The sequence below is a fragment of the Maylandia zebra genome, linkage group LG9 (assembly GCF_041146795.1).
Source record: "Maylandia zebra isolate NMK-2024a linkage group LG9, Mzebra_GT3a, whole genome shotgun sequence".
NCBI classification, from domain to species: Eukaryota; Metazoa; Chordata; class Actinopteri; order Cichliformes; family Cichlidae; genus Maylandia; species Maylandia zebra.
In genome coordinates, this window is record NC_135175.1 from 20,062,212 (window position 1) to 20,090,126 (window position 27,915).

The 27,915-nt window shown below is 42.5% G+C and overlaps 1 protein-coding gene across 2 annotated transcripts in view; it reads left to right on the forward strand.

Annotated features, from left to right (window-relative positions):
* The first annotated feature begins 214 nt into the window (after positions 1 to 214).
* slco5a1 (solute carrier organic anion transporter family member 5A1) overlaps positions 215 to 27,915 on the forward strand; it is a 36,002-nt gene continuing 8,301 nt past the window's right edge. The window contains exons 1-6 of one of the 2 annotated variants that reach the window (XM_004546633.3): positions 215 to 294; positions 790 to 2,272; positions 18,485 to 18,617; positions 18,718 to 18,938; positions 24,511 to 24,675; positions 27,286 to 27,484. In XM_004546633.3, coding sequence (XP_004546690.2) covers positions 1,312 to 2,272; positions 18,485 to 18,617; positions 18,718 to 18,938; positions 24,511 to 24,675; positions 27,286 to 27,484 — 1,679 coding nt within the window. In that variant the 5' untranslated portion in view covers positions 215 to 294; positions 790 to 1,311. Of the gene's footprint in view, positions 295 to 789; positions 2,273 to 14,957; positions 15,013 to 18,484; positions 18,618 to 18,717; positions 18,939 to 24,510; positions 24,676 to 27,285; positions 27,485 to 27,915 lie in introns of those variants that run through there. The other variant, XM_076888130.1, reaches the window with a different exon arrangement.

A 27,915-nucleotide genomic window follows, 5' to 3' on the forward strand; every position in this document is an offset into this window, starting at 1 on the left:
TTTAAAAACATGTAAATCTTCAATTAAGTATACACTTCGAACAAGAAAATGCTTATAGTCATATCAAACATGCAGTTCTAGCGCGTTTTCCATTTTACGAGTTTTTGTTATGAAAAATTAAAAACATTTAATAGTTTTTTCCTGCACTGTTTCAGGCTCTAAACTCTGCGTTATATGATTTCCGACCGTATTTGAAAGCATCCCCAGCGGTAGCAGCCCCTCCGCATCACACACAGATTCATTCACTGTGTGGCTGCTCCGTGTAGAACAACAGGCTACCTCCCTCAGTCCTGTGTGAGTATTCCAGCCTCTGAGCCCTTCGTTAAAGTTAGAATAAATATTAAATTGTCGTTTAGCCTCGAGGTCAGATTTCTTTTAAGCTTCAGCACAGTAATATTTCTCTTGCGGTTGAATCGGGGGTTTTATTTCTTTTCAAAGTCATGACTGAGACGTTTGTGGACAGCATGGTCTTTTGTTCTCTAGCTATATTTCTCGTTTTGACAAAGGAGAGCTGGGTTTTTATTTTGCCTAACCGCCTCGGCAGCTCGACACCAGTGTTTGCTAGTGTGGGTTATTTTTTTTTAAATTTTTGTTATGAAATATTCTCCAGTCCTGTGTAGCAGTTAAGCTTTACAAGGCGACTGGTATAATCCTGTGTAGACATAAAACTGACATAAGAGGAAAGGGCTGTATTTTGTATTTAGGCCTGTATGAATGTATCCACTTTGGAAGTAGCTATACTTAATTATGTTTTTCTTAACCCCCCTTTTTTGTATTGTTTTTTTCTAGGATGCTGCACAGCAAGGGAACAAAGGAAACAACAGAAGCTTTGAACCAATTTTGCCATCTAACAAAGAGCCATAAAATCAAAATCAACATGGGATCCTAGATAAGAAAATCATTGTGACAGCATCTTTTTGTTGTTGATTACATTCTAGGAAATGTGTTGTCAACAGATAACTCTGTTGATGACTTCAGGTTTTTAGTTCAAGAAGGTGATGTTTTTCCGTGTGCAGTCGAGCTACCGCTATCAGGATTGTTTTGTGTCTTGTAAGCATATTAGGAGTCTGATGTTTTGCTTTGAGGGAGGCTGCTTGTGACAGAGCGGTGCTGCTGTGAGTGGGGATGTGGAATAAAACATGCACATAACTAGAGGAGTTCAGTCTGCCTCAGTATCACTGACAGGGCAGTCCTTTCTCCAGCACACAGCCCTGCAGCAGCTCTACACTTTCCTCATGTGGCACTAGTTACTGACTGGCAGACTTGTCAGCGCAGCCAGGGGCCGACTGAAGCTGAAACTCCAGCTGCGCCATGGCTTCATTGGACAATGATGAAACTGGGAGTGATATGTCTGAGTCTCTGGAGATCTGTGAGCTCCAGGACCAATACATGGAGCCAGAGAACTGCTTCAAGTCCAAAAGTCTACCAATCCTGAATGAACCTTGTCAACAGGGTGGCAAGGCTGCCGAGCCTCGGCTGGTCGGCACAGCCCACACTTGTGTGACCCTAGAGGACAGTTGTGGGCTTCATCGTAAAACCCCAGACTCCAGCCAGGAAGAATCCCCCTCCTCCAGAACAGACTTCTCCCCCTCTATGTCCAGCATGGTGGGGCTCAGCAGCTCCCTGCCTGTGGAGGGCCACAGGGCCACAGGCTCCGGTGGCAGAAAATTTGGATTCTCCATCACCCGCCTTATCCGCATCCCAGCTAGAAGGTATGTGCAGGTCATCCTGAGCGACTCGCGCTGCTTCTTGTTCTGCATGTGCTACTTGACCTTCATCCAGTCCCTGATGGTCTCGGGCTACCTGAGCAGCGTCATCACCACCATTGAGAAGCGCTACAGCCTGCGCAGCTCCGAGTCCGGCCTGCTGGTCAGCTGCTTCGACATCGGCAGCTTGCTGGTGGTCGTCTTCATCTCGTACTTCGGCGGTAGAGGTCAGAGGCCACGCTGGCTGGCTGTGGGGGGTGTTGTTATCGCTGTAGGCGCAGCGCTGTTTTCCCTTCCCCACTTCATCTCACCACCTTACCAGATCCAAGAGATGAACTCCTCAGCGGGCCACGAAGGCCTTTGTCAGAGCAGCAACAACAGCGGCCGTGAACTGCTGGACGTGGCATCGTGCCCTCGCGACCAGGAGGGCAATGAGCACAACCTGTATGTGGCACTGTTCATCTGTGCCCAGATACTCGTGGGCATGGGGTCAACGCCAATCTACACCCTGGGACCCACCTACCTGGACGACAATGTGAAGAAAGAAAATGCATCTCTGTATTTGGGTAAGTAGCAGCAGAACAGGAGGCACTGCATTCAGAAGAGGATAAATCTGTTCCGTCCTCTAATCCACTTCTGTTTTCCTTGCTTATGACTGACATTTGCAAAAAGTCAAGGAATTATGTTTCAACACTAAAGCACTTAGTTGGTTTTGCTCAGCCCAGACTGGCTGAATTTATATAAATAAATCTGTAAAGCTTACAGACCGCTTTCTACGACTTGAGCAACTTCACAGTTAAACCGAGCAGCTCTGGTGTGTGGCTGGAAGAATGCCGAGACGCTGGGTTACACAGTCAGTGGTTTGTAACACAATTAGCATCGCTTACCCGAGCCTATTTCATTCCATTTGTTAATGGATTGGATGTTGGGAACGTCCGAGGCGGAAAGGTTATGAATTTCTAATTCGAGAGATTTAAAAGACTGCTTTTTAATTTGTTGGGTCATGTGATTTTTACAATGCATGCGTTTATACCTCAAGATTTTATCCCCCACTCTCATGCTCTGTTCTTCTGATTTAAACCTCTACGCCATGTGACCTCTGCACCACGCTGAGGTAAATACAGAGACTGCAAAGTCAACCTTGGGCCAGAGGCACACAAGAGATGAATCTGTACCAAGAAGCAGAACTAGGTTGCTTATGATTAATAGACCACAACTGGCTCTGTGTGTGTGTGTTTTCTCCAAGTTTTGTGTGTGCATGAAGAAGCCAGAAAAGACAAGGTTGTGTTCGAGGTGTTAGCAGACTGTTTTCTCTGTTCTTATGTGTACTTCTTCACAGGTTTCCTTTTATTTATCTGTGTCGGGGCTTTACCCGTCTCTTAATGTGTTTGCTCAGATTAATTGGATTTATGTAGATGTATCGCATACTTTAAATAGCTCATGGAGTAGCTTATGACTGTAGTAATCCTATATGTGCACTGTAGCTGGGTTACCGCGACATGGGGCACCCTTCAGTCTTGGAGACGGCCACTAAGGCTACGTTCACACTGCAGGTCTTAATGCTCAAATCTGATTTTTTGATCAAATCCGATTTTTATTTTTTTTTTGTCTGCTCGTTCGCACTACAAATAAAATGTGACAGCAAACGCGCTCTAGTGTGAACCCTCAAAGCGGCCCGCATGCGCAAAAGAAGACGTCACACACAACGCGCTCTGTTTAGTCCCAGACCAACCAGTATTGTTTGACTGATGGCCCTTAATATAAAGACTTGTTTCGGACTTTACGTTTCCCAATTTTGCTTTAAGTTATAAAGTTATTTTGTTATTTACATATGGCCTAATAATTATCTTTATTGCTGTTTTAGAGGAGCGGTGCTTCAAAGGATAGTTGCAGATTTCTGTCAGAATCTGCAGATTATACAGTACAAATAAAATGTTCACGTTTCTCCAACGTTGTCTTCCCAGCTGTTTCACTAACATCTACACGGGATGGCCGGGAAGTGTTCGCGATGTCTTATCAGGCGCTTCTCTGGCGCTGATAATTGGCGTCTGTCTTGTGTCAGTGACATAGAAGACGGATTTAATGCGACATGACCGTTCAAACAGCAGTCGCTTTCTAAAACATCAGATATGTATCGGATTCAGTACCACATATGAAAGTGACTCCGATCGGATTTGAAAATATCGGATTTGTGCCGTTCACACTGTCATACCATGATCGGATATGGGTCGCATAGGGTCAAAAAAGTCGTTTCATTTTAGATTTTTTACACTAAAACCATCAGATAAAAGATAAAAACAAGCATTCAGAGATACAGAGAATATATGGTTGTTTTGTATAACTGTTCAAAACTCTTGAACCACTGACTGTTTTACTTGATTTGTCCACTTTTTGTCATCGAAATCGTTGATTAGATGTTCACCGGTGTGCATGAGCATCTGTTTCAGTGACAGCTGACTACTAGTACTTTTGAAATTAGTGCCTATTTTACCACTGAAATGAATTCACATCATTAGCCACGCTGCTGATGCTGGCCCAGTTATTTCAGCATTGCGCAGCCTACAGAGCATCGGTCTGCTCTGCTGCCTGCACTGTTGCCCTCGAGACCCAGTATTGATCAGATCCCTTCATCACAGCGACTCATTGCAGCATAGCTATCGAACCATCCACAAAAACAAGGCCCAAACGGTCTCAGACACCAACTTGCTTCGCCTTCATCCTGCTAAGGTATTTCCGCAGCAGATGCATTAGGGCTCAATATGCTCCCTGAGTCGTCCTGCTCAAGACGTCCCTTTGTGCAGATTTCCATCAAAAGCAGCGCTTGCTCTGATGACCTTGATGGCTATTTTGAGAGAGCTCACAAAGGGATAATCTGTTCACTCCAGTAAAGCATTGTTTGGAAAACCAGACATGTTCTGACATGTCAGAGGGAGCAGATAATCGGGGGAAAAATGTACGTTATTTGTATTGTAGATCCCCAGAGAACCATGGTAACGCAGTTTCAGTAGTATCTACTTTGAGAACTCTTATCTTTCAGAGTCTAGACAGCGATGGCTTATCATGCTTTCTTGTGAGTTTGAGTGTAAACATAACCTGAACAGAGGAAGGAGAAGAGACCTTACAGCAGGACTGCAGGTTTTCACCCAGAAAATCATTTTGTAAAAATATAGGCTAACCCACATCTAGAAGAAGCCTCCCCTTTTCTCCTCCCTTCAAACCCATTAATGTAAACCCTATCTCAATTTGCTCTGCCTCAGAGGGGAGGAGTTGCTCTTTTGTAGGACAACATGCTTTACGTTGAAGGGTACTTCTGGTGTCCTTGGAGAGAGAGAAGGCATGCACATGTGTAAGAGAGATGTATATTTGATGCGTGTCTTTGTGTCTGCATGAGTACACAGAGCCCATCACTCCATTTCTCAACTCCAGCCCACATCTCTGGGGTAATATAATAGGGACGGTGTCTGAACTTTACCTTTTTTGCTCTACTTTCAGAGCAAATGGTGACATCAGTGTAGCATTTATGGTGTGTTTTGCCGCTCTCGTCTGTTTTCTAAAGACATGACTTGGACGGACACAGGGGCTACTACCTTTCCTCTTGTCTTTCCTCTTCTTTCGCTCAGACAGATTTACAGCATATCGTTCTTGGTGTTACTATGGTGAACGTTTGTCTGGGAAGTCACTTCATTTGTGTGATGGTGGCTCGTTGCAGTGGGTACTGTTGTGTGGCAGAATAATCATTTGCAATAGATGAATGAAAGAAAGATGTATTTGAAACACTTTTGTTCTTGTTATTTCTGTTCAGTTTACTCAGCTATTGTTGTGACTTGTTCTCTATAAGTAAAACTACCTCAAAGCACCTTATAGTTAAAAGTAAAGACCCTACAAACCCTTAACAATCAGATGATCCCTATGAGCAAGCACTGGGCGAAAGTGGGAAGGAAAAACTCCCTTATAACAAGAAGGGAGGGGAGGAAGGACCAATTGTGGTTAAAGGGGAAGGAGACAGGAGAAAATTGTTGTTTTTGTTTGTTTGTTTTTTTAAATGAATGTCTCCAAAGAGATCCATAGAACTAATCAGTAATCGTGTTTGTCTTTGAATATTTCCTCCACTCCAGCCTTTGGGCTGTGGCTTAACCTGTGCTTATTAGATGGGGTCTTTTTCCCCTCTCCACTGATGACCGCAGTGATTTACATGCTAATGATGCAGAGAAGGTGTAATTGACATGGAATAACTTGAGATGCTGGGTTTGATTTTACTGCCTTCTGCATTCCACAGTAACTTTCAAATGGCGTGCTTGAGCTAAATTTATAATAAAATAAACAGAAAACACTGATATTAAAACCTTTTGTTTATGCTCTGTTGTTCTTTAATAACCTTTCAGTGTCTAGACGTTGCTGTCTCTGGCGCTTGTAGCTAGCTACCTGCTTTACATACAGGATAAGGTTAATTGATTCCTCCTAGCTGTCATCCTCACGGCCTCTGCATTAAGTACTGTAGTTTGCAGTGCAGAGGTCTCTCTGAAACTTCCATCCCAGTTTCCATTATTGGTGTTTTTGAGTTATTAATTTTTTATTAGGTACTCATGGAAACCATGCATCAAGCCTCTGGAGGATGAATAGGAAATGAAGGAGGCGATGCCCAGTTTATGAAGAGAGGCCTAAACAGCAGTGCTGTCTGCACGCTGACACACAGACACATGCTCACATGGACACAAGGGGTGTGTTTTCTGACAGATTTAGAAAGAACAGTTGCTCTCAGACTTTTCTCCTGCAGTGCGTGCATGTACTGCAGCTTAGAGAGGCAACAGAGGAATGGACTGTTAAGTTTACAGTTTAAACCTCACTGTGTTTATGTATTTATTTTTTTGATGTAGGATTATCACTCGTGGACCTGGTACGTCCCTTTTTCTGCTCACTCAGTCAGTTTCATTAAATTGTGTGTCCTGGTCTGCTTAGCAGCAGCCAAAGCAAATGCAGGTTGTGCACATAGTCAGGCAAACAGTGAAGTCCCCAGAGACCCCGCCTTCTCCCCGCTCCTCTCTGCCCCTCTGGGCTGACGGGCTCAGGTTTCAGGATCAGTTTAGGGTACACATTGATCTGTCAGAAGCTGGCACACATATAGAAAGAAGACTGGTCTCGTTTCATTGCCGTCCTCATGGAGGGTTTAAATTATGCCACACTGGCCATGCAGGGTTACTCAGGAGCAGGCGACCTTTCTGTGGGACTACTACTGTTACTATGACACGCCTGTGAACGACTGACCTCTGCGTGGCTGTGCTACTGATGACAGTGTGTGCATCAAGAAGAGAAGTGATGTAAAAAAAAAAAAAGGTTCATGTGAGCATAATAATTTGTCTCCAGTGGTGGAAGTTTTTAACCGCAGCAATTGTAGTGTGTTGTATTTATTGCTTAACCTCATTGACCAGTGGCTGTTTTTCAGTGTGGTGGCCGGTTGTTTTGACAGTGTGGGAAGGTTCCTGGGGAAATGCCAGCAGAGTTTTTTGTGATATGAAGAATGCTAGAAGTCCTTTTGTTTTCAGCTATGCGGGAAAGAAATGCTTGCTTTGTTCTTGCAGCCTCTTTGGTGCATGTTGTTCCACCACATCCTCACTGATCCCTGACTTCTTTTTGGAAATCAAATTAAAAATAAATTCTCAGAAGACCTTTTGGTGTAGTTAAACTCTCAGAGCACAGAAACACTGTCGAGGTTTGGGAACACTGGTGGTAGAAAACAAGACCGTGTTATGGGTATAACATAATTAATAGACACCTCAATAGAGTGATTATCTGTATCGCATTTGCTATTTAACTTGTTTAGGACTGGATCTAACTTATACCTAATTATTAATCTGCAGTAGGCAGTAAGCTTTTCCTTTGTCACCACTTCTTTGTAGGGGCTAAATTGAAAGCTGACTTAAACAGGATTGCAACCTTGCTATTTAATGATAGTTTATTCTGGAATATTTAGTTGCTAAAAACATTTTCACCGTTACAAGTTACCTATCATCCCTCACCCCAACTTCTTTAGCTTTTTATATGGATAGCTTTGCTCCACTCAGCTGTCAGATCCTTCTGAAAGTGTTTTATTGCTTAAAAACTGCAAGTAGCCACTTCCTTTTCATCGCTGCTGGATGAAAACCCTCAAAATAATTTCTGTGTATTTTCTGCTGTTAAGCTAATCATAACCGTGATGAGAAACATGGCCTTCCGTTGCCTGTTTTGTCCGGTCCGGAAATGAATTGGCGTCAATAATTGCCAGATGTTTGCTACCAGGGGTGCAGTATATCCTGCGATGGCCATCAGAACAGAGAGTACTGCTGCTAGCACACGCCATGTTCTCGGAAAGACGCATTGTCTGATAGAGCTGCTTTGGGTTTCCACGTAAGTGGCTTTTCTCTTGGGATCGCAGGGTTACACCAGCCAGACACCGTACAACCACATCAAGTTAAATTGCATTTCCTCCTCTCCTTCTTGTGCATGCTACCTCCTCTGCGCAGTCCAATCTCCATGTTGATGCAGGCTTCAGGGTGTTTTAAGAGTGTTGCTTTGCTACAGAGACGAGGGAGAAAAAAAAATCTCACTCCATTCCAGTGTTGTGCTCTCTTAGCGGTAGACTGGCTATTGTTCTTCTTGACCCCTGTGCTGCTCAGATGGAGAGTGAGCGAGGGAGGGTGGCTGGAGGGAGAAGTGCTAATGGGATTTACATAAGTGCAAGAACATGTGGAGAACAAAAAAAGTTCTGTTTATGAAAATATTTCTGTTGCTGTTGTCCATACAGATGCCCAGCAGATCTTTTTTTTTTTTTTTTTTTTTCTCTTCACAAGAAGTGATTTATTTTTATAATGGTTTATAAATGGACATAAATCCTGTGTTGAGCTTCCCAGAGCTGCTCTGTGGGATGAGATGGATGTCTTTAAACGCTCTCTGACCTAACCCCATTGGACGCACTGTGCACAATGACGCGCCTTTCGGGAAGCGCCAAAAAAAATAAGGCATTATGACCAAAAACGTTGCCTGACAGCCGCACAGATGACAAGGGTGAATTTAGCTGTACGCTTTCACCTGTCTCTCGCAGCGATGCTGCCAGGCTCTGTTTAGCTTGTAAATGTAGCATTAATCTGGTCGTGCATTATGCAACACGGACTATTAGGCTACACATGCAACTGTGATACAGTTCACTGAAGAAGCAGTGTTTTGACAAGCGTCGTCCTCAGATGTTGGCAGCAGCTGAGTTTGCTCTTTGTGGCGAGGTTAGTGGGTTGGGAAGGTGTACAGGTACAACGGAGGATCCCTCTGCTTAGCACAGACACTTTATGCTACGAAAATGTTCATTTTTCACACTTTTGTTTCTGTTTACATGTGTGGGGGGGTGTACCTAGTTTTAAGGAGTTGGTAGGCTCCAGGTGTGACCCTGGAGAGAGCAGCTGTTGAGAGCTGGCAGGATGCTTGCCTGGGGGAGGGGGAGTACACATATATGAATGTGAGTGTGCACCTGCAGTTGGGGTGTGGGTTAGAATTGAGGGCTTTTGGGGGGGTGGCTGGTAGTGTGGATAAGTATTCGCAGAAGGCTTGTACACTTGTTTTTCCTACAAGCTTACACTTACAAAAAAAGAAAAAAAAATGCAGGGCAGAAAAGTCTCATCCTCAACGTCAAGTATGGCTTCATACTCTCCTGCCACAGTGTGTAGGAGGCACTGCTGCAGAGCACAGTCCTTTTCTTACTTGCGTAACACCAAATTAATGAAATCTGAATAAAGCATGGCTGTGCTATGTAATCTTCACATCCTCTCGTCGTGCTCTCCTGTGTTGATTATATTCACCCTGTTAGGAGATCATTAGATCGCCTGTCATCCTTCAAGATACCCAGAAATCAAATTGTCTCAGGAGTTCTTACATGGCTGTGAATTGCAAAGCACACCTACAGGAATGAAAACAGCAGGATTTTCTTTTTCTTTTTTTTTTGTTTAAGAATTAGCTTAGTGTGTGTGATTAATTTCCAAGTCATAAAGGGGAAATTTTTAACTAGAAACGTCAGTTTGAGTATGAACACAACTTTTTCTTTTTTTTTAAAAAATGAGCTCTTGAGTTGGAATGAACATTTTTGTGGTTTAAAAGAGTAGCAGAAGTAATAGTCCTAGTGGAGGATGTATTGAGGATGCCAAATAAATTCTGGGCATAGCTTTAGAGCCATGGAGCAGATTAGTGTGCCATGTCTGTCATTTACAGAAACTGAAAAGCTGCAGGTGCCAGCTTGTGGCACACTGAAAACCTAACTCGCTGCTGTAATGAATTCACAGCTTCACCGAGTGTAATGTGGTTCTACCCTCAGCCCCCAGATGCCTCATTCATGGCCACTCATCAGCTGAAAGATTATTTGCCACCCTCTCAAATGTTGGAACATTATCTATGCACAGGCAAACACACAGCTTGTTGTGTTTCAGGCTGGATCTGGGACCCCTCCCCAGTATGTTCCTGTTGGCAGGGAAGAAATGAAAGGAAGGTACTGTAAAGGTCTCCTCAAATGTCCTTAAATGCTACAGCTCTGCTCAAAAGTTTCTCTATGTGATGATTCACAAAGTCACAGCACAGGCTTTAATTATACCATTAATCTCCTAAATCACATACATTTTTGTTGCAATTTTTTTACAAGGTGTTGATCTGAATGTTTCTTTACCTTTTTAGAGAAACCTCTTCACTTATTAACCATAAACATTTAGTCTTGGATAAACAAAAAGTTGTCTACTTTCTGTTCAAATCTTGTAAAGTGAATGCACGAGAAGTCACAAAGAACGATGGATTAAGAGGAGAATCCAAAGATGATGATGGATTAGGCTGCTAAGTAAAAGGATTTGCTAAACGTGGCAGCACGCGAAAGACTTCTGAGAGTAAGTGAAGTAAAGTAAAGAAATAAAAAAAGGGAGGAGACGCAGTGGAATTAATCCGTTTCTCTTGAGCCCGTGTGCCTCTGAATGACATTTCATCACTAAGCCATTTAAAGAGAACCGTGTTGCTTTCATTGGCTTGCCACAAGGGCAGATTGTGAAGAAGAAAGATTTTCAGTTGTAACAGTGTTCACAAAAACACCCTTGCAGCTGCTGCAGCGTCACAGTTAAAGTAAATACGTCATGGCTTACTTATAAGTAATAATTAACTGCATATATGTAATTGTACACTGCTTAATGCAGGGTTTGCTTTTGTTTTTCATGTTTTACTGAAGGGAGGGTGGCAAAAAAAATACACGGTACACATTTCTCACCCATAAATAACAGCAATACAGTAAATGGAAAGTGGTTCTAAGAGAGGAAATCCTACTTAAGCAGATTTGTTTTCCCATGCGTTACTTAAACTTAAAATCTTACACAGGGCAGATTTGCATTCGAGGCCCACTCACACATTTTAATACATCACGGAAGAGCGGGCAGCTGAGCTGAGTCCTGATGTGCGTTGCTTGCTGGGTTTGTCATGTTCCCAGATGATTTTGAGATTTTTCTTTCTTTTTACCCTACCCATGCGTTCTTTTTCAGCTGTGCTCTCTCATCGCTTCATCCCCTTGAGTGGATTCTTTTATTTATTTATTTTTTTTAGATCAGCAGCAGCAGATTTGAGGACTTTTGCTGCCAGTGCAGGACTAGAAGCCTTAGGCCAGCAATGGAATCAGCAGAAAATGGTCATTTGGTGTCAGACTGGGCCTGTGACGCAACTAATGCACGCTAGCGTGAAGCTGTGTGTGGGTGGATCGGCTCCCACTGGAGAGCAGTGGCATGCTGGAACCACTATTTCTTTTTGGACGTTGCTGACAGTCTGATTAAAACAGTTAATATCTTTTATTCCCATCTTTTAGGATGTTTTTCTTTATGCTAATTCAAATAAACAGATAAATGTGTATGCATACATGGCTGGTTGAAGTGTTGCCTCACTGGCTGACTACTGTACCTCAGGCTCTCTGCTGCAGCCGAGGAGCAGCTAAAAATAGAGAAAACCCCTTTCGTTCTTTTTTTCCCCCCCTCTCGTTTTCTAAATATTTGATTTTGCCAAGTGAGCTTGGGGAACCCCTGCATGGAGCAGCTTTCATGAAAAATTCATTACATTTAGAATTTTTCCTGCACCCTACACAGCAAAGTGCTGTGGTATAACACGTAATAACAGAGAACACAGTTTCAAAGTGACGCAACTTGTGCCACTTGACTGCAGCATGCACAGAATATTTATGAATGGGCCTGCACTTGCCTTTATTGTGTCTTACACTGGAGGCATCAATAATATACCATATTACCAGCATTTTTCACAGCTGGATTAGGCAAAAACATTCATAGTTTGTTGTACAGAAACAGAACGTAGAAGAGGATGGAGGAGACAGGCAGGCTTGAGATGCTGATCAAGTTCTTAGTGCTCCTTGTGACTTGTCATGTCTCTGCTTAAGGGGCTTCCACAGGAATGCCTGGAGGTAAAGTGGTACAGAAGTCTAACGGGTGGCCTGAATGTTGATTTCCTTCTGAACTGCTTTGATTGTGCAGTTCAGAAGGGTTCCCGGTAAAGACTTTGGTCTGGGTCTGTACCCGGCTGTGCTGCTGTACTGCTAGATCAAAGTTTTCCCCATTTAATCCATTAAGATCTTCACCGCTTTCGACACCTGAATGTAAATTCAAATGAAAACGCAGTTTAAAAAGGTGTAAATCTCATAAAGAAAATCGAAAAGTCTTGCTTGTTCAGCATGTTTTCATTCACTTTATCTAGAACATTTATAGAGTGCCAGCACTATTCCTACTATTCCTTAAATATAAAGATGGATATGTGTATTAATAGATCTGATTTGCATCATTAAACTAGTCCAGATTTAATGTTCTGTATAGCTATGCAATTAAATGAGGCTGTGCTTTGTTTGGGTGTCCCACGCAGATTTATGTTGTTATCTCAGATACGGTATCTGCCGGCTGCTCGACAGTGTTTGACTTTAATAAGTAGTCAGTCTGTTTTGGTTGCCGAAACTAGGAGCTGGCAGTACAAGGCATTCCTTTATCATTTCATATTACTAACACAGTGAATGTGCAAGTGTATTAAATGTAATCAGTTAGTAATAGTCGGCTCAGTTGTGCTTATGTTGCTTTCAGCTTTTTTTTTTCCTTTCATGCCTTATTCTCATGCATTTCCACTGCCAGTACTCCATCGCATTTTCTCTATCTGTTCATGCATGTCTCTTGATTTCCATTTAATTCTCCTCCCTGAATGTTCTTATCTGACTGGAAGCAGTTGTACAAGTATGTATAGAGAACTTTCCCCCCATTATTCACTTGGGGCTAAACACATGCACGGTCTTGCAGAGGCAACTCATCCTTCAAGTCTGTGACGACAAATGTGTACTTCATTATAATTGGGACCACATCCATCCTGAAAAACATCATCAACACATAATAAATGGACTTAGAGATGTATGCCTTTTTGTGTATGTGTGTATCATATAAATAACTCATGCATATTAAAGCAGTCTGCCCCACTGGCCTCACTCTGTTCGTGTATGTGTGCCCTTTGGGTGAAACTGTAAGGTTAGGACTTGTAAGAAGACACTGCTATGTCAGCAAGTTGTCATGACAATGCCGCCATTCCCCTATTTCATTGTGTTTTTTCCTCCTCTTGTCTCTCGGGGTTGGAGAGGTCACATGACTGAACTGATCCCCATAATACAGGGATACATAGAGCGGCGTTTCCCTTCTGTGGCTCTTTTTCGAACAGCAGACGCCGCATAGATCATCTATCAAAAACCCCACAAAAAACAGCTACTACACTTTCCAAAGAGCTTTAGGAACTCCACAGAGCAGCAAATCAAAATTCTGTGCTGCCATATCGCATAAAGTAGATGTTATTAAATAAAGTAGAATAACTCATTCTGAGGCTCAGTTGTTATCCTAGGCTAGAGTGAATAGTTAACGTGTGATGTATAGTGCCACATAAATCAACGTGGCAAAGCTCAAGTAACGCTCACGAGACAACGTGATTGCATCTTTTTTAGAGAATCGGCAGCTCCCACGTAACGCGCTGAATACGAACCCAAGGTCGTTCGCTTGCTGCCTGCTGCCTGCTATCCATTCCCGGGCTTGTTTAGAGGCTGACTGAGCGGTGTAGGCTAATGGCCAGGTGGAGCGCTACATAATTCATTGAAACGAAGCTTTGCAGCCAGAGAGCTGGAAAGAGAAGGATTACAGAGCGAGGCTCATACCTCTACAGCCTTTATTGCAGGACAGTCACTGGAGAGAAATAAATTCCCGAAAAACAAATGAGATTTTTACTTTGGCTGCACGTAAACGTCGCTGCATGGAGTTTGGTTTTGTATATGTGGCTGTGTGGAGCTGTGCGACCTTTTGACCTCACTGACGATGCAAGCCTTGTCCTTTTTATTTCGTCAATGTGCTTAAATCAAATCATTAATCTGCGCTAATTAGTTTGACCACCAGGGAGCTGCTTCATTAGCCGCAATGTGCTTTCTCATCAGGTCCTGTGGCTCTGCATCCTCTGCTGCTCTGGCTGAGTCTCATTGGTGAGGAGAACACGAGGTCAGGAGAGGTCGTGGGGGAGGGGGGTGGAAGGTCACTAGAAGCCATTGCATTTTTATGGATGAAAGTCCGTTCTTGTCATCTAGCTATTCAAGCAGCTTCAGGTGCCTTGGTGACTACCAAAGATGACGCCGTAAAAGCTGAAACGCAGTAAGACCGAGTGCAGTGAAAATCATCTCACCAATTCTTTCAATTCATTCTTCTTTTTCTCTTTGGCCTTCATTCATTCCTACGAGCTGTGAATGAGTCACTGCTGCTCGTGAATACAAAGGAACCGGCAGTGTGGAGGAGGCAGAGCGGAGACAACAGAGCAAAACTGGTCCCTGAAGGTTAGATGTAAGAGGGATGCTGCTGAGCAAGCTTTATCACTCAGTTACACAGCAGGATCAGTCACCGCAGACTGCACCCAAGCTTCTTCTTTTTTTTTCTTTTGCGCTCCTTCTGTTTCTTGATGTTCGCTCTTTATTCTCACTCTCTGTCTCACATATTGTGACCATACATCACATTTGGTCAGATACTGAACTGGCAGAAGTAATCTTAGGCGCCTACCTTGCCCCAGCGTTTTAGAATTTGTAACTTTTTTACAGCAACACTGATTTTTGAAGCATTGTTTACTTTTCTGCAGAATCATCTTCTTTTATTTTGCGTTTTTCTTTTTGCATTGACATACATATGCTTAATACCTTCTTATTAAATTCCTTCGCAGCCTCTGCATGCACTACAAGTCTGGACGGACATGGGTGTAAACTCCTGCTTGACTGGTTGGTAGACAAATAAAACGGTTTCTTGCTTTACTGCCTTTCTCTTTCTGGATTATTGTTGAGTAAATCTCCTTTCTTCTCCTCTGCCTGACACTGCTGTGTCCATCCATCACAAACACTGGAGCTGAACTGCTAAATTGGTGTCAGTGAAGCCGTTTAAAACCCTAACCTCACTCTTACCCTTAATGCACCTTGCCTCCCTCCTTTCACACTTGCGGGTGAATGCACATTAGAGTTAATGTTTTTAAGATGCAGGGAGAGCTGACCTTGGATGCCGGTGAAGTCACTGAGTTGTAATTGAAACTGTGTGCTTCTTGTTGAGCTGTTTTTGGTGCTGGGGTGATTGTGTTTCCTGAGATTATGTGGCTCAGATGGATTCTGTTTGTGTATCTTAACATGTATGCGGTGTGACTACATTCTCAGTTTATATCTTTTGAGGCCTAGAAACCATGAAGGCTGAGCCGTTACCTCAGCCTACATGAAAGTCAAACTGAATAACCACGTGGATGATTTAGACTTTGTTTAACCTAAGAGTGATAAACCAGTAACTGCAATGCAGCGCTCCTAACGCGGTGCCTCTACACGTGTAGAAAGCCACATCAAGTCTTAATATGTTGTCCTTCAGGTGCCGCTGGTGAAGGTCCATTGTGTAATTCAGTGAAATGAGCCTGTGGGCGCCATGCGTTCCTCATTGGCATGCACCCCTGCAGTCCACTGACGTCTGCCACCGCAGCATGTGTTGTGTGTGTGTCTTTGATGGAGCGCTGCTGCTGTGCCAGCATATTTCTCAATCCGATGCCTGTGCCCCGGTCGCCCTTCAGGCCGGATGTGGCCCTCCAATCCCTTCATCCCAACCTGCTGATCTAAACTATCTCGGCTCTATGCCAAGTGGGCAGGATAGGGCAACGACTAAGGTACAGTTTATGACCCGCCCTTTGTCCTTCAGTCAGGCACAACGGCGTTAACGTGATAGATGGAGTAGCAGGACAGACACAATCCCCCACCAAAGGGGATAAAATATGGCCGTCCTAACCCGGACCCCCACGTATGACGAGGATTGAGTTTGGAGGGCAATCAAAGGACCATGCTTGGTGCTTAACTTTTGCATGACAACATGCTGGTTGGATGCACCTGGTGTATTTGTGACTCAAGCCAGAAGGTGTCTACACTGTGATGTGTTATATTTGGGACAATAGAAAGGTCTATGAGACACTGGAACTATAACTAGTTATTTAGCTATACCCTTATACCGAGAAAGATTGCTAATGGAAGCTACCTACAGATTACAGTTGTCTGTATTTCCATGTAACAGATATAGTTTATTGACTAATCTAATGGGCAGTGAATAAAAAGATGATTTGTGGATTTTCTTTTCTTGGATATTTGAAATTTGGAAAATGGGTTAATTAATGCTTTGCAACCCAATCTTTGTTTGCTTCAAGTTTGTCAAGCTTACAGTACTTGATAGTGACATTTAGAGTCTGTCTGATAGGAAGTTTTTAAGACAGATACTGATATTTAGTGAAGAAGAAGATCAGCCTGTAATATGGATCAGCAGATGAATCAGTGCGACTATGAGGGAGGATCATGACGGGGGCAGATCATTTGAATCTGCAGCAATCTATAAAATGGCGTTTACCTACACATTCACCCTTGTCTTTAAACTCCACTACATTTCCCAGAATTCATGTGTGGTTTTTGTGAGACATTTTTAATTTCACAAAAGCCAAGGCACAATAAGACCTCTTATTGTCCCTGCCAACTGTAATGAACTGTTTATTGTCTCCAGGTGCTAATATCCTGTTGCACTGTGTAAATGCTTTGACTGCGGCAATGAATCGACTCTCCGGGCAGCAGGATATGAGAAACGGCAAAGTGAAATGAGTTAAAAAGATCAAACGTGATAAAGGGAGAAAAAGGCAGGAGAAGCTTTAGGTGTCTGGAGAGGAAATTCTTCAGTTCATGTAGATTTTATTGGAATAAAACTTAACAGATCTCCAGGCTCACCCACAACTTGGTTATACATTTTAATATATGTGTTTTTTTAGATGTGTATAGGTTGTTTGTTTTCATTACATTTTTAAAAAATATATTTTTATATAGAAACTTTGAGCGCAGAGAATTGCTGTCTTACATCTTGCGCTTACAAAAGTGTGTTACTGTTAGTGAATGTCTGCTTTAGGTTGGCAAGAGGAGGCTGTTGAGCAATGTTTTCCTCTCTTCTTTTACTCAGTGCTTTTATTTAAGGGAGCCTTGATTTAATTAAGTTTTGATGAGGATTTGGGCTTTAGAAATACGCTTTTTTTTTTTTTTTTTGCTACTTTACTGGCCAAAATCCACAGAGGGAACGATGTCCAACAACACCCAAAGTGCTTGGATGAAAATATGTTGGCACGGCAGCTGAAACATTTGGTTAAACAGACTGGGATGAAATGGTGTTTGAGTTTCCATTCTGACAAAGGCGAGCTTACATGGTGGATAATGTGTGTGTGTGCGTGCGTGTTATGTAATCTGGCTGAGAAGACGCGTTCATTTGGTCTCAGAGATAGATTTGATATTTTGGGTGCTGGTGTGGACACACGGCGCACCTGCTGCCTCTCCTGCTAAACACAGGCTCTGTCACAAACAGCAAACACCAGCATGTGTGAACACACAGTTCAGAGACGCAAATCAACAAATCTGAGCGTGTGTGTGTGTGTGTGTGTGTGTGTGTGTGTGTGTGTGTGTGTGTGTGTGTGTGTGTGTGTGTGTGGGAGACGAGCAACAGAAGCATATGGGTTGTAGCTATTTTGATCTCTAACTGCAAAGTCTACATGTGGGTATGAATTTTGTCATTCACGGCAACATTTTCAACCACACACACGCGCACACACACACACACACACACAGTAATTATTAAGTGCTAGCAGCAGTGTTCCAGGTGTAATTATAGAAAGTTTTGCCCCCTCATTCTGACTGGTAAATGTCTGCTGGATGTCCACAGGAGGTTTTTCCACTTGTCCAACTAACTTTAATGAGTTTTCCTCTTCCTGAAACAAAGAGATGGTGCATGATTGGCTCTCTAACTGATGGTCTTAGACCTCGGTGAGTTAATGTTTCAACCACACAAGGTCTGCTGGTGTGTCAGAGCTACAGGTCATCGTGAGACCTTTGTTTTTGTTTTTGTTTTGTTTTTCCTCAGATGCTTTATGAGCTGTGAGAAATTACCTGAGGTGTAGGTGCGCAGTTTCCACTGATCTCAGTGCAGGTGTTTAAGATATAATGAATGTGATGTAACGAACAGCTCCTCCAGGTCTGATGCAGTCAGTTGCTGGGAACAGTCGGTCATTAAGCATTAATGTGGAAATTTGTAGGCTTTGCTGGCTGCAGGCTTCACACTCATCAAAACTTGCAAATACCTGATAATGTTTAATGAAAGCTGCAAAGTGTTTGTTTTGCAGACTTCTGACTGTTCTGTCTGTGCCTCTTCTAGCCATCATGTATGTGATGGGAGCCCTTGGACCCGCAGCTGGCTACCTGCTTGGAGGCGTCCTTATCGGTTTTTATGTTGACCCCAAGACTGTTGTCAACATAGACCAGAATGATCCTCGGTTTGTTGGAAACTGGTAAATATGAAGCTCGTTTCCTCGTGCCAGCTGTCCTGTGATATGATCATGTATTTTCTCAGATATCTTTATAAAACTTTCATTTTTCTTTTCCTTTCAGGTGGAGTGGTTTTCTCTTGTGTGCCATAGCTATGCTTCTGGTCATCTTCCCCATGTTTGCCTTCCCTAAAAAGCTGCCGCCACGCCACAAAAAGAAGAGGAAGAAGAAGAAGATTGGCTCACCGGGTGACGTGTCCAGTGATGATGACGTGATGAAGGAAAAGTCCAATAGCAAAAGCCAAAATGTTTCCTCCTCCATGGGCTTTGGAAAGGATATTAAAGGTGAGGAACAGATAACATTATTTTCACTAAGTATTCCTTATAGATGGATCTCTAGGTACCTTACACAAAGGACCCATGAGCTACTGATGTCCAAACAGCCTTTAATTCAATCAATGACTGGGATTAGTCATTTTATACTGTAGTGCAAGGTTCACTGAACTCTCCTTTAAAGATGTTATCGATTAGTGATGGAAGAGCGTGTCTACATAGATGCCTAATGAAGCAGCAAACCTTGGAAGTGTTAGTGGACTTTAGGTTCTATTAACTTTAGTAAATAAACAGTAAACATGTCTAAAGGTCACACACAGGACAGTATGGCTGCACAGTGAACTTAATTTTAATCATAGTCACAATTTTGGCTTCCTGCAATGAAATGAGCTCCATTTTAAAATACATGCTCTGCCAATTAAAACACAAAGCAAAAGCAAATTAAGCACTCCTTAAATTAGGACCGACCAGGTGCCTGCATGTGCTGATCGCAGCTGTTCCCTGCACTGTGCTGCTTGAAGCTTCCTACACTAGCCTGGTTGAGCTGGTTGAGTTAAAAGACAGATTTATAAGAAAATTCAAATGTTTGGCACAGGTACAAACACAAGTTGGCACAAATTTAAAAGGAATGTAGCAAAAGTGAAAGCGGTGCTCCTTTTTTGGTCATTAAAATCAGTGTTGATCATCATGATGATAATCATGATTATCATCGTCGTGCAGTCCATCAGTTCATTTTGCCACCAAAGATTACTCGCACTTAAGGATGAACTGGTTCGACTTCAGTGATCAATGTAATATCAAAGCAATGCATTTTTGTGGTCAAAGGTCAAGGTTGCTGTAGCTTCTTATGTGTTCCATTCTTGTGGTTGTTGAGGTTTCATGTGCACCTGGATTATTTTCATTACATCTGACACAAACGTTTTCTTGTACTCAGGATGAACTGGGAGGGACTGGATTGTGGTTTTTGCACCACCCTAAAAAATGAAAAATGTGCTGTTAAAAATGTGATTTTTTTTTAAATTTTTTTTTTAAAGACCCGCCCAATGAATTCCTCCTTCACAACAAATCACATATCGGTCTAGACTCTAGACAGACGTGATTGCAAACTGCAACCGGACTGGTTTTTGGAGGCGTCCAGCTACAAAGTGGTGATTCTAGTTTATGTCATCTCTGAGCCAGATGCCCCAGGAATCTCCCGGCTTTCCCTGGAAGAGCCTCTAGCTGAGTCCTGCTCTAGTGTTTCCCAGTTACCTCTTGTGCAATTTTTGCTCTCAGTCAGACAGCTCTCTCACTCTCTCTTTCGCTCTCTCTTTTAAATGAGCTCTCAAGAGAGTTCAGTCACATTTCCACACACAGGACTAGACAGACTGAGCTGCAGAGGAGTGCACGTTCGCATATGTGAAAATCACAGCTGTAAATTTGAACACGCATTTAAGGTTTCTGCACGCTTATAAATGAATCCCCGTGTGTACGTCGGAGCATTCGGAACAGGATTTCGTCTCAGAGAGACGCACCCGTGCTGGAATGATGATGAATGCGTTATAGCTTCATCAGCCCACAGCTAGCTCTCCGGCTGTTTTATTTGTCTCAGCACAATGTTTTGGGCTGTTGTGCAAACTGTGGCCAATTTCGCAGACTCGGGAGGTTCAGTGTTTGGATCTGGAATGTATTACAATACTGTGCATGTCCTTCAATTGAGGTGTGCTTGTTTGTCCATTGCCCGAATTCAGCACTTTCTGCGAAAGATATGCTGCTGTGAAGTAGCTATCTTTTTTCTTTTTTTTCTGTTGTGCCCTTCACATCATAAGCAAACCCTGAAAAATGCTAACACTGATTTTTTTTACACATCACAGTGACAAACTCTTGATTATGGGAAATTCCAGGCCTTGGTCTACTGCTGCGTGAATGCAGTTCCCCATGGAAATGTTGTCATTATGGATAAAAAAAACTGCTGACACATACTGTGTATTACAGCCATGTTTCAATATGTGATTTATTACCTTGGCATGCTGTGAAATACACACACAGGTATTTCAGCTGGCATTTATTCCTCTCACAGGATAAAACGGATTTCAAGACTCAGTTCTTAGCTCCAAACGTCAGCATCCGTCTGAAGAATAGAGTCATTTCATGTCAAAATATGCGTTTTGCATTTATACCCTCTCAAATCAGTTTTAAATACTGTAGCGCGCAACGACTCAAAGCTAAAATGATATAGGGGTCGGTGCATTGTATTACTAACTGCGGTAAATTGTCGTTCTATATCTTTAACCAACACGAAATGTGACACGCGACTATTAACGACGCTTAACGTGTCTGTGTGTTTCAACCTTGTTGGTTGGCTTGATCAAATAGATGACACAATTTGACGGTGTCGTCAAATAAATCCTAATAGAAAAGCAAATGTGGCAACTCTTGTGAGCCAGTGGTCTGTGTGATTGAGGGAGCAGCTGCTGTAGATGCCAGCAGGACTCACCATCTGTCCCCCTGCAGACAGCGTTACAGCACGCCTCCCAGGAATGAAATAATTAGCGTCACTTTCCTTTTCCTACCATTTGATCTGGGATAATGCTGACAGATGCTGCTAATATTTCCCCGCCTACAACAAGATCAGTTGCATTAGTACTGAGACTGCTATTCTCATATCTAGGCACCGTGTCATCTAGTCACACTGGCCGGCTTCCTAATAACCTCCTTTAATAAAAGGCGATAATAATCAACATCACTTTCTTTCTGCCCTTTCTTTTGTTCCTGCTTTGCTTTGTGGTATTTGCTTTTGAGGCGTGTGAGTCAGAAGAAGCCCTCGTGAGAGCCGCATGGCTGTAAAACCTTTTGTGTTTAAAATCCCTGGACACACATACACACTAGCAGGGAGAGACTGGAGATGCCAGTTGCGCAGAGGGTAGGCGAGCCACCTCCAGCTAAAAGGTTTTCCAAGTCTCGCTTTTGTGCCCAGATGTGACTGATCAGACCACACACACACTCATACTGAGAGAAAAAGACTGTAGAGATGGAAGAAAGGCTGAGCGGCAAGAGCAAGATTTTCATGATTAAAATATAAGGCTGTCATTATAATCTAATGATTTTTTTCTCTCATTTGAATAAAGAAGCTTTACTGACATATTTGTGACCTGACTTCTTAAAGTTGGTTGGACGTTTTCTGACTCTTTGTGTTTCCTCTGAATAGTAAAAAAAAAGAAAAAAAGAAATTTTCCCAAATTTATTTTTCTTTCTATTCACTTTGTCTCTTGTTATAAGTGTTATAATCAAAGGAAACCCTACAGACTCTTAAAGGATGATTTGCTCCAGCTCAAGGTGACTTTGGAGCTGTAGATTCTGCAGCACGTTCCGGGCGTTCTACGGCACATCAAACATCCAAACTACATGGATAGTAGTTATAGAGAAGCAGTAGCTTGAATCTGAGGTCCCTGTGGATTGCAGAGATCCTCATTCTGTCAAACTGTTCCTGAAATTGTATACCTTAGCTGTGCTGAGATGGAGAAGTCCATATGCGCCAGTGACCTTGTACCTCTTACAAGCACATTCAAGGAAAGCTTATCTTACACAAGGTTTAGACACATAAAATATACAGAAGACCGAAATAATGTCCTGAATATGTCGTGAAAACAGGGAAACCAGGGAGCCATCCCTGGCAGAGACTGTATATTTCCATCTCCTCTGATCTGATATCTTTTTATAAGATATAAGCAGGGATTAAAATCTGAAACCCAATTTTAGGGGTCAAATCTGGAACAGAATTACTTAAAAAAATCTTGCTTTTGTGAGGTTGTGGTCAGCTGACCTTTGCTGCTCTTTGTGTGTTTAGTCAGCTAAATTCAACAAGATACATATCGATGTTTCACAACTTATATCACAGATTTTTCCAACCCTTTAATACCATGAAAGTATTATAAAAGGTAGCAAGTGAATCTAATCAACATCATTTGAAATACAAATTAATGTCTGCTACCTTTGATGTAAGCTAATATTGACCACGAACACCACGTCTGCTCCGTAGCAGTCCAACATGAAGTCCTGACTGTAAACTTCACCACAACACTGTAAACTAACCAGTTTAGCCTGCATTAAACTGCTTAGTAGTGTCCTACAGTATTTTTATGCAAAGTTTGAATGAGACAAAATGAGTGTACTTCAATTCTTAACTTTCATTTTAAATGATCTCCAACTTAACCCACCCTAAACAAAAAATTGTTGTTGTTGATAATATTCGCTTCTCTTCTGTAGCTCTGACCGCAACTTTACATTTGCACCATGAACGGTTTACAGGAGTGAGAAGAAAACAGAATGTGTTCCGGGCATAGCAGTGAGTGGGATGTCTTTATTTTCTCATTTAATGAAAAGGATTTCTCTGTCATCATAAATTATGAACTCATTTGACGGTGTTATGCTGGCAGTATGGTAACCCGCCTATCAGATTTAATAGATCATTAATTAAAGGTGCTGGATTGTCGTTCCAGATCATTCCTGCACACATTAATGTCTGTATATAAGATATATGCAGAGATGCATTTTTGACATAACTGCATAATTGCATTGGGATAAAAAACATTTTTTAAAAACATTTCCTGGGACTATTAAAGGCTAGTAGCAGGGAGTTGATTAGTGATTCAAATGGAAGTCTCACATTTGTTTTGTCTTGACAGCAACCATCTGCCCTGCTTGTTTATGTATGAGTACCTGAATCCTTACTTGCTCCAAACATTTTTTTTTTATTGTCACCAGATATTTATCTTTGAATCAATAAAAACATTTCGGTCCACTTTTCTTTGCTGCTATTTCTCAGCCAGTATGACCAATGTACTGGACTCCATAGGAAAGACAAGGAGCTCAGTTCTGCCCGGTAACAGTAATGCACATTTGCAGTTAGACCACATGACTACCGAGTGACAGAATTAAGGGGGGGTGTTTTCATCATGGGGACCAAATCATATGGACACTGCCCTCAAGCAGACATAAATGCCCTTGTCATGATAAACCAAGGATGACAGTATTCAGGCTGTAAATGCAGAGATTGGTTGGTTGGTTTTGTGCACGCAGCACAGAGGCACATGATCCGCATGTTTGCACTGTATGGCAAACATGCCGGTGGCTTCGTGAAACCCCTGAAGCTCAAAACGATATGTAGGCACAACTAAATAATGAAGGGAGATAATTAAGAGGGCAGCATGAATGGTTAAATTGTGCTCATTTATAAAAAGAAAGCGTTTTCCACAGAAATCGCGGAACATCTGCATGTTTGTTTACTGTCTTTTTCTTCTGCAGTCGTGCGTGAAACAAGAATAATTACCCGGACTAATGAGACGAGGCTGAGTGCATCTTTGTATTTAACAATATTTGAGTGAGTTTCGTAGACGTTTAAGTGTTGTTTACTCTGACATTACCTAAGGCTGATACTACTTAGGGCTCGTTTTGGCTTTTCTCAATTACAACTCTTCTTGCAACGATTCTTCCGATTGTAGAGTGTGTGTGGGAGAGAGTGAGAGCCAAATTAAGAAATTGATTGCGCGTTAATTACAGCGCGAAGGTAATGAGCTGCTCCGTCTTGTCTTGTGTCGCTCCTCAGACCTTCCCAAGGCAGCACTGAGGATCCTCAGCAACATGACCTTTCTGTTCGTCAGCCTGTCCTACACAGCAGAGTGTGCCATTGTCACCGCCTTCATCACCTTCATTCCCAAGTTTATTGAGTCACAGTTTGGTATCCCTGCCTCCAATGCTAGCATATACACAGGTGAGTGTGACTTTCTTTACTCGTAGGTGTGAATATGTTGCTACTAGCTGCCAGTGAAAAAGCTGTGGCAGATGGTTCACTTTATTAATGGTACTTATGTCGGTTTTGTTTTCTACAATCAGAAAATAGCCGTCGATTCAGTCTGTACTGACTTAAGCTCACATTTGTTCTCACCTCTCCACGTGCACACATCGCTATGACTCTTTGAGTCCTGCTGGATTTCATTCAGTGATAATCTTCCATTACATCTCATGACTGTAACACACAAGTCTCTGCAGGCGACATTCATCATAGCTTGGTCTCTCTGATATGCACAACCACACATACACACTCACAGGACCCTCCACCCTGCCTACGATTTGTGCACCACATACGTAGGGTTCACAAAGAACCGGTCTAATCCTTCAGTCGCGTCTAAGCCAGCGGTATTAATGCACAACTAATCTGGTATCAGGATTACTACGCTAAGGACTGATTAAAAACTTAATTATGTCTTTGAAGTCATGAAGGTGTGGGTATTTGTGTGTGTGTCTGTGTGTGTGTCCAAGAATACTGCTGGCTAACATATGGTCATTTTTAGACTCTCACATATACACACAATACCGTCGCCTCTTCTCGTCTGCCTGTTGCCAGGATACAAGGGGTAAGGGCAAACGGGTGGTGCAGTTGCCATGACTACTCAAATGATGCCAAGCTGCCAGGATGTGATGATGGTTAGAGGCGAGGAGGAGAGGTGCCTCCCGTTGATGGGAGCATAGTGCTTCCTCAAATAGTCAGCTGGACTGACCGAATACATTTCAGATATGATGCAAAGGAAGTGTTGGTTATAACTTAGTAGGTGTAGGTTTGGTATTTATATGCCAGATATCCAAATCTCTTTGCTAATAGCTCTTCTGGAATCACATTGTTTGTGCAAAAATACTCCTTTATGTCTCTTAAGCTGCAATATCTTTGGCATTTTTCATAGATTCGAGGAAAGAAATGGAAGCAAATTATATGTCTCTATAACAGGCTGCTACTAACAAACTGCCTAAAGGTACAATTTAAAATTGTTTTTTTGTTAAGTTTGCTTCAGTGATTCATAGGTCAGTGTTAAGTGAGTTAACAAACACAAAACTTTGAAAGACCTCCAGATAGCCTGGAGAACTATTGTGGCTGTAAAATACAAAATAATCTCATCTTTCAGGAACCTTTGAATGGTTTTTCTCTAGCACAAACAGTAATGGAGTTGTGCTTTTTTGAAGAGCACTTGTAAAATGTGCACGCTGCAAGGCTGATGTTTAAAAAAGAAGAAAAAATCAAAAAGATCACTTTTAAAAAAAAAAATCCAAGAAAGTCTGGCTGCTGGGAAGCAAGAAAGAAATGAGGGGCGACTCAAGACTTTTGCACAGTACTGTATATAAATAAACATGACTCGGCTTAGTGTAACTAAAGTGAGCTAGCACTGCATTTAATGAATAGCAATATAGTCTCACAGACATCAAATAGAAATAACTTGAAATCACATTAATTACCACCTTGTTGGATCAGCATCATGCCTGGTTACAGAGCTGCCACAGCTACATGTTCATTAGATGTTGCTGCAGAGATAGAGCTGTAACATCACACACGCCCCTCTCAGCTGTAGCCTCCCCCTCTTCTGCTGCTTTGCTTTCTGTTTTTTGACTATTTGTCACTTTAGTTTCCCTTTGTGTTCCTTATAGTTCTTCTTAGGTTCTTAAAGCACCTCTTGCATATAGTGACACACACGTAACCTCTCATGTTAATAACTGTTAATGCGGAAAGAATATGTGTAAAGAGCCTTTTTCCCCCCATGTGTACATGTTTAATGTCTCACAAAGTGCATGGTTTAAGCATAGAAACATGCACTTATAGGATAATTTTAAACACCTGTATTCTGCATAGTTCTCCCTGAGCATGCTCAAGGATACTTTGTCTTTTGTCCTCTCTTCTGTTTTTTCCTCTTGAGCTCTGCTTTTAACACACACACACACACACACACAAATACCATGGATACGGTGAGAAGCCACATGACATTTATGTGTACTCTTATCATTTCTCTGCTAATCCTCTGTCTTTGACGGCCCTCCGCCTCCGCTGACTGACCCGGTCTTGCTCATTACCCGGCTGTGAGCATGTGTGGCCGGGCTCGTGGGCTGCCATGTGCACCCACCCTGATCCTCGACCCCAGCATGAGGACACTTGCCACTCGGCCTGTTTTGCTAGAGGCCAGGGTTGCCTCTCTTCTCGCTGTCAGTCTGACTGGCTGTGGTGGACTGAGAGCACGTGCTGCAGCCTGAAATGACTCACAGCTAACCCACAGCGTGGCCTTGTCACATTGATGGAGCAAACCTAGTCTGGTCTCTTGCTTTCGATAAAGTAATTTATTCTTGATTAAACGGGCGGGGTGACCTTGAGCAACAATTTCTGACAAAACTCACAAACTCTGTCATATAAACGCATAACGAGCTCGCTTGGCATTCGTGTCGGTGTGCCTGATTAGAAAGCTGTGCCTCAGATGTGTACACCAATTCATCCAGTGTTATCATTTTTCCATGGCACGTTTTATCTGCTTGCAACACCTCTCCATCTCACCGATTACTTTCTCAGGTGTGATCATCGTACCCAGTGCCGGGGTGGGCATCGTGCTGGGGGGCTACATCATCAAGAAGTTGAAGCTCGGCGCAAGAGAGTCGGCCAAGCTGGCCATGATCTGCAGTGGGGTGTCTCTTCTGTGCTTTTCCACTCTCTTCATAGTGGGCTGCGAGAGCATTAATCTAGGAGGCATCAACATACCCTACACCACTGGGTAAGGACAGATAAACAGAAGTTATTGGAAAGGAATTGTAAACCTAACATTGCTTTTCATTCAAAATAATATCTAAACATCATTTAAGAGGTTTCATTAGTTGTAAAATAGACACACTAGACAGTTTTTTTCCCAGTCTGATCGAAGTCTTGATTTTTTGCTTTGCAAGCGTGACTCTAAAAACAAAATTAATCATTTAAAATGAGCCATTGCAAAGCCAGAATGCTCAGACTAGACTGTGTATAAGATGTATCTGAGAAAGGGTGTGGGCTGTCAGCGCTCCCATCTTCCTCATGTGTTGTGGTGTTGGGAGTGTGAATGATTAATTAGCAACACTGGCATCTGCTGAAGTGACTCGCTTTGCCACCTCTATTTCTGAAGCTGCTGCGGCTCGACAGCACATCAGCAGCCTGCTGCTGAGTTAACAAACA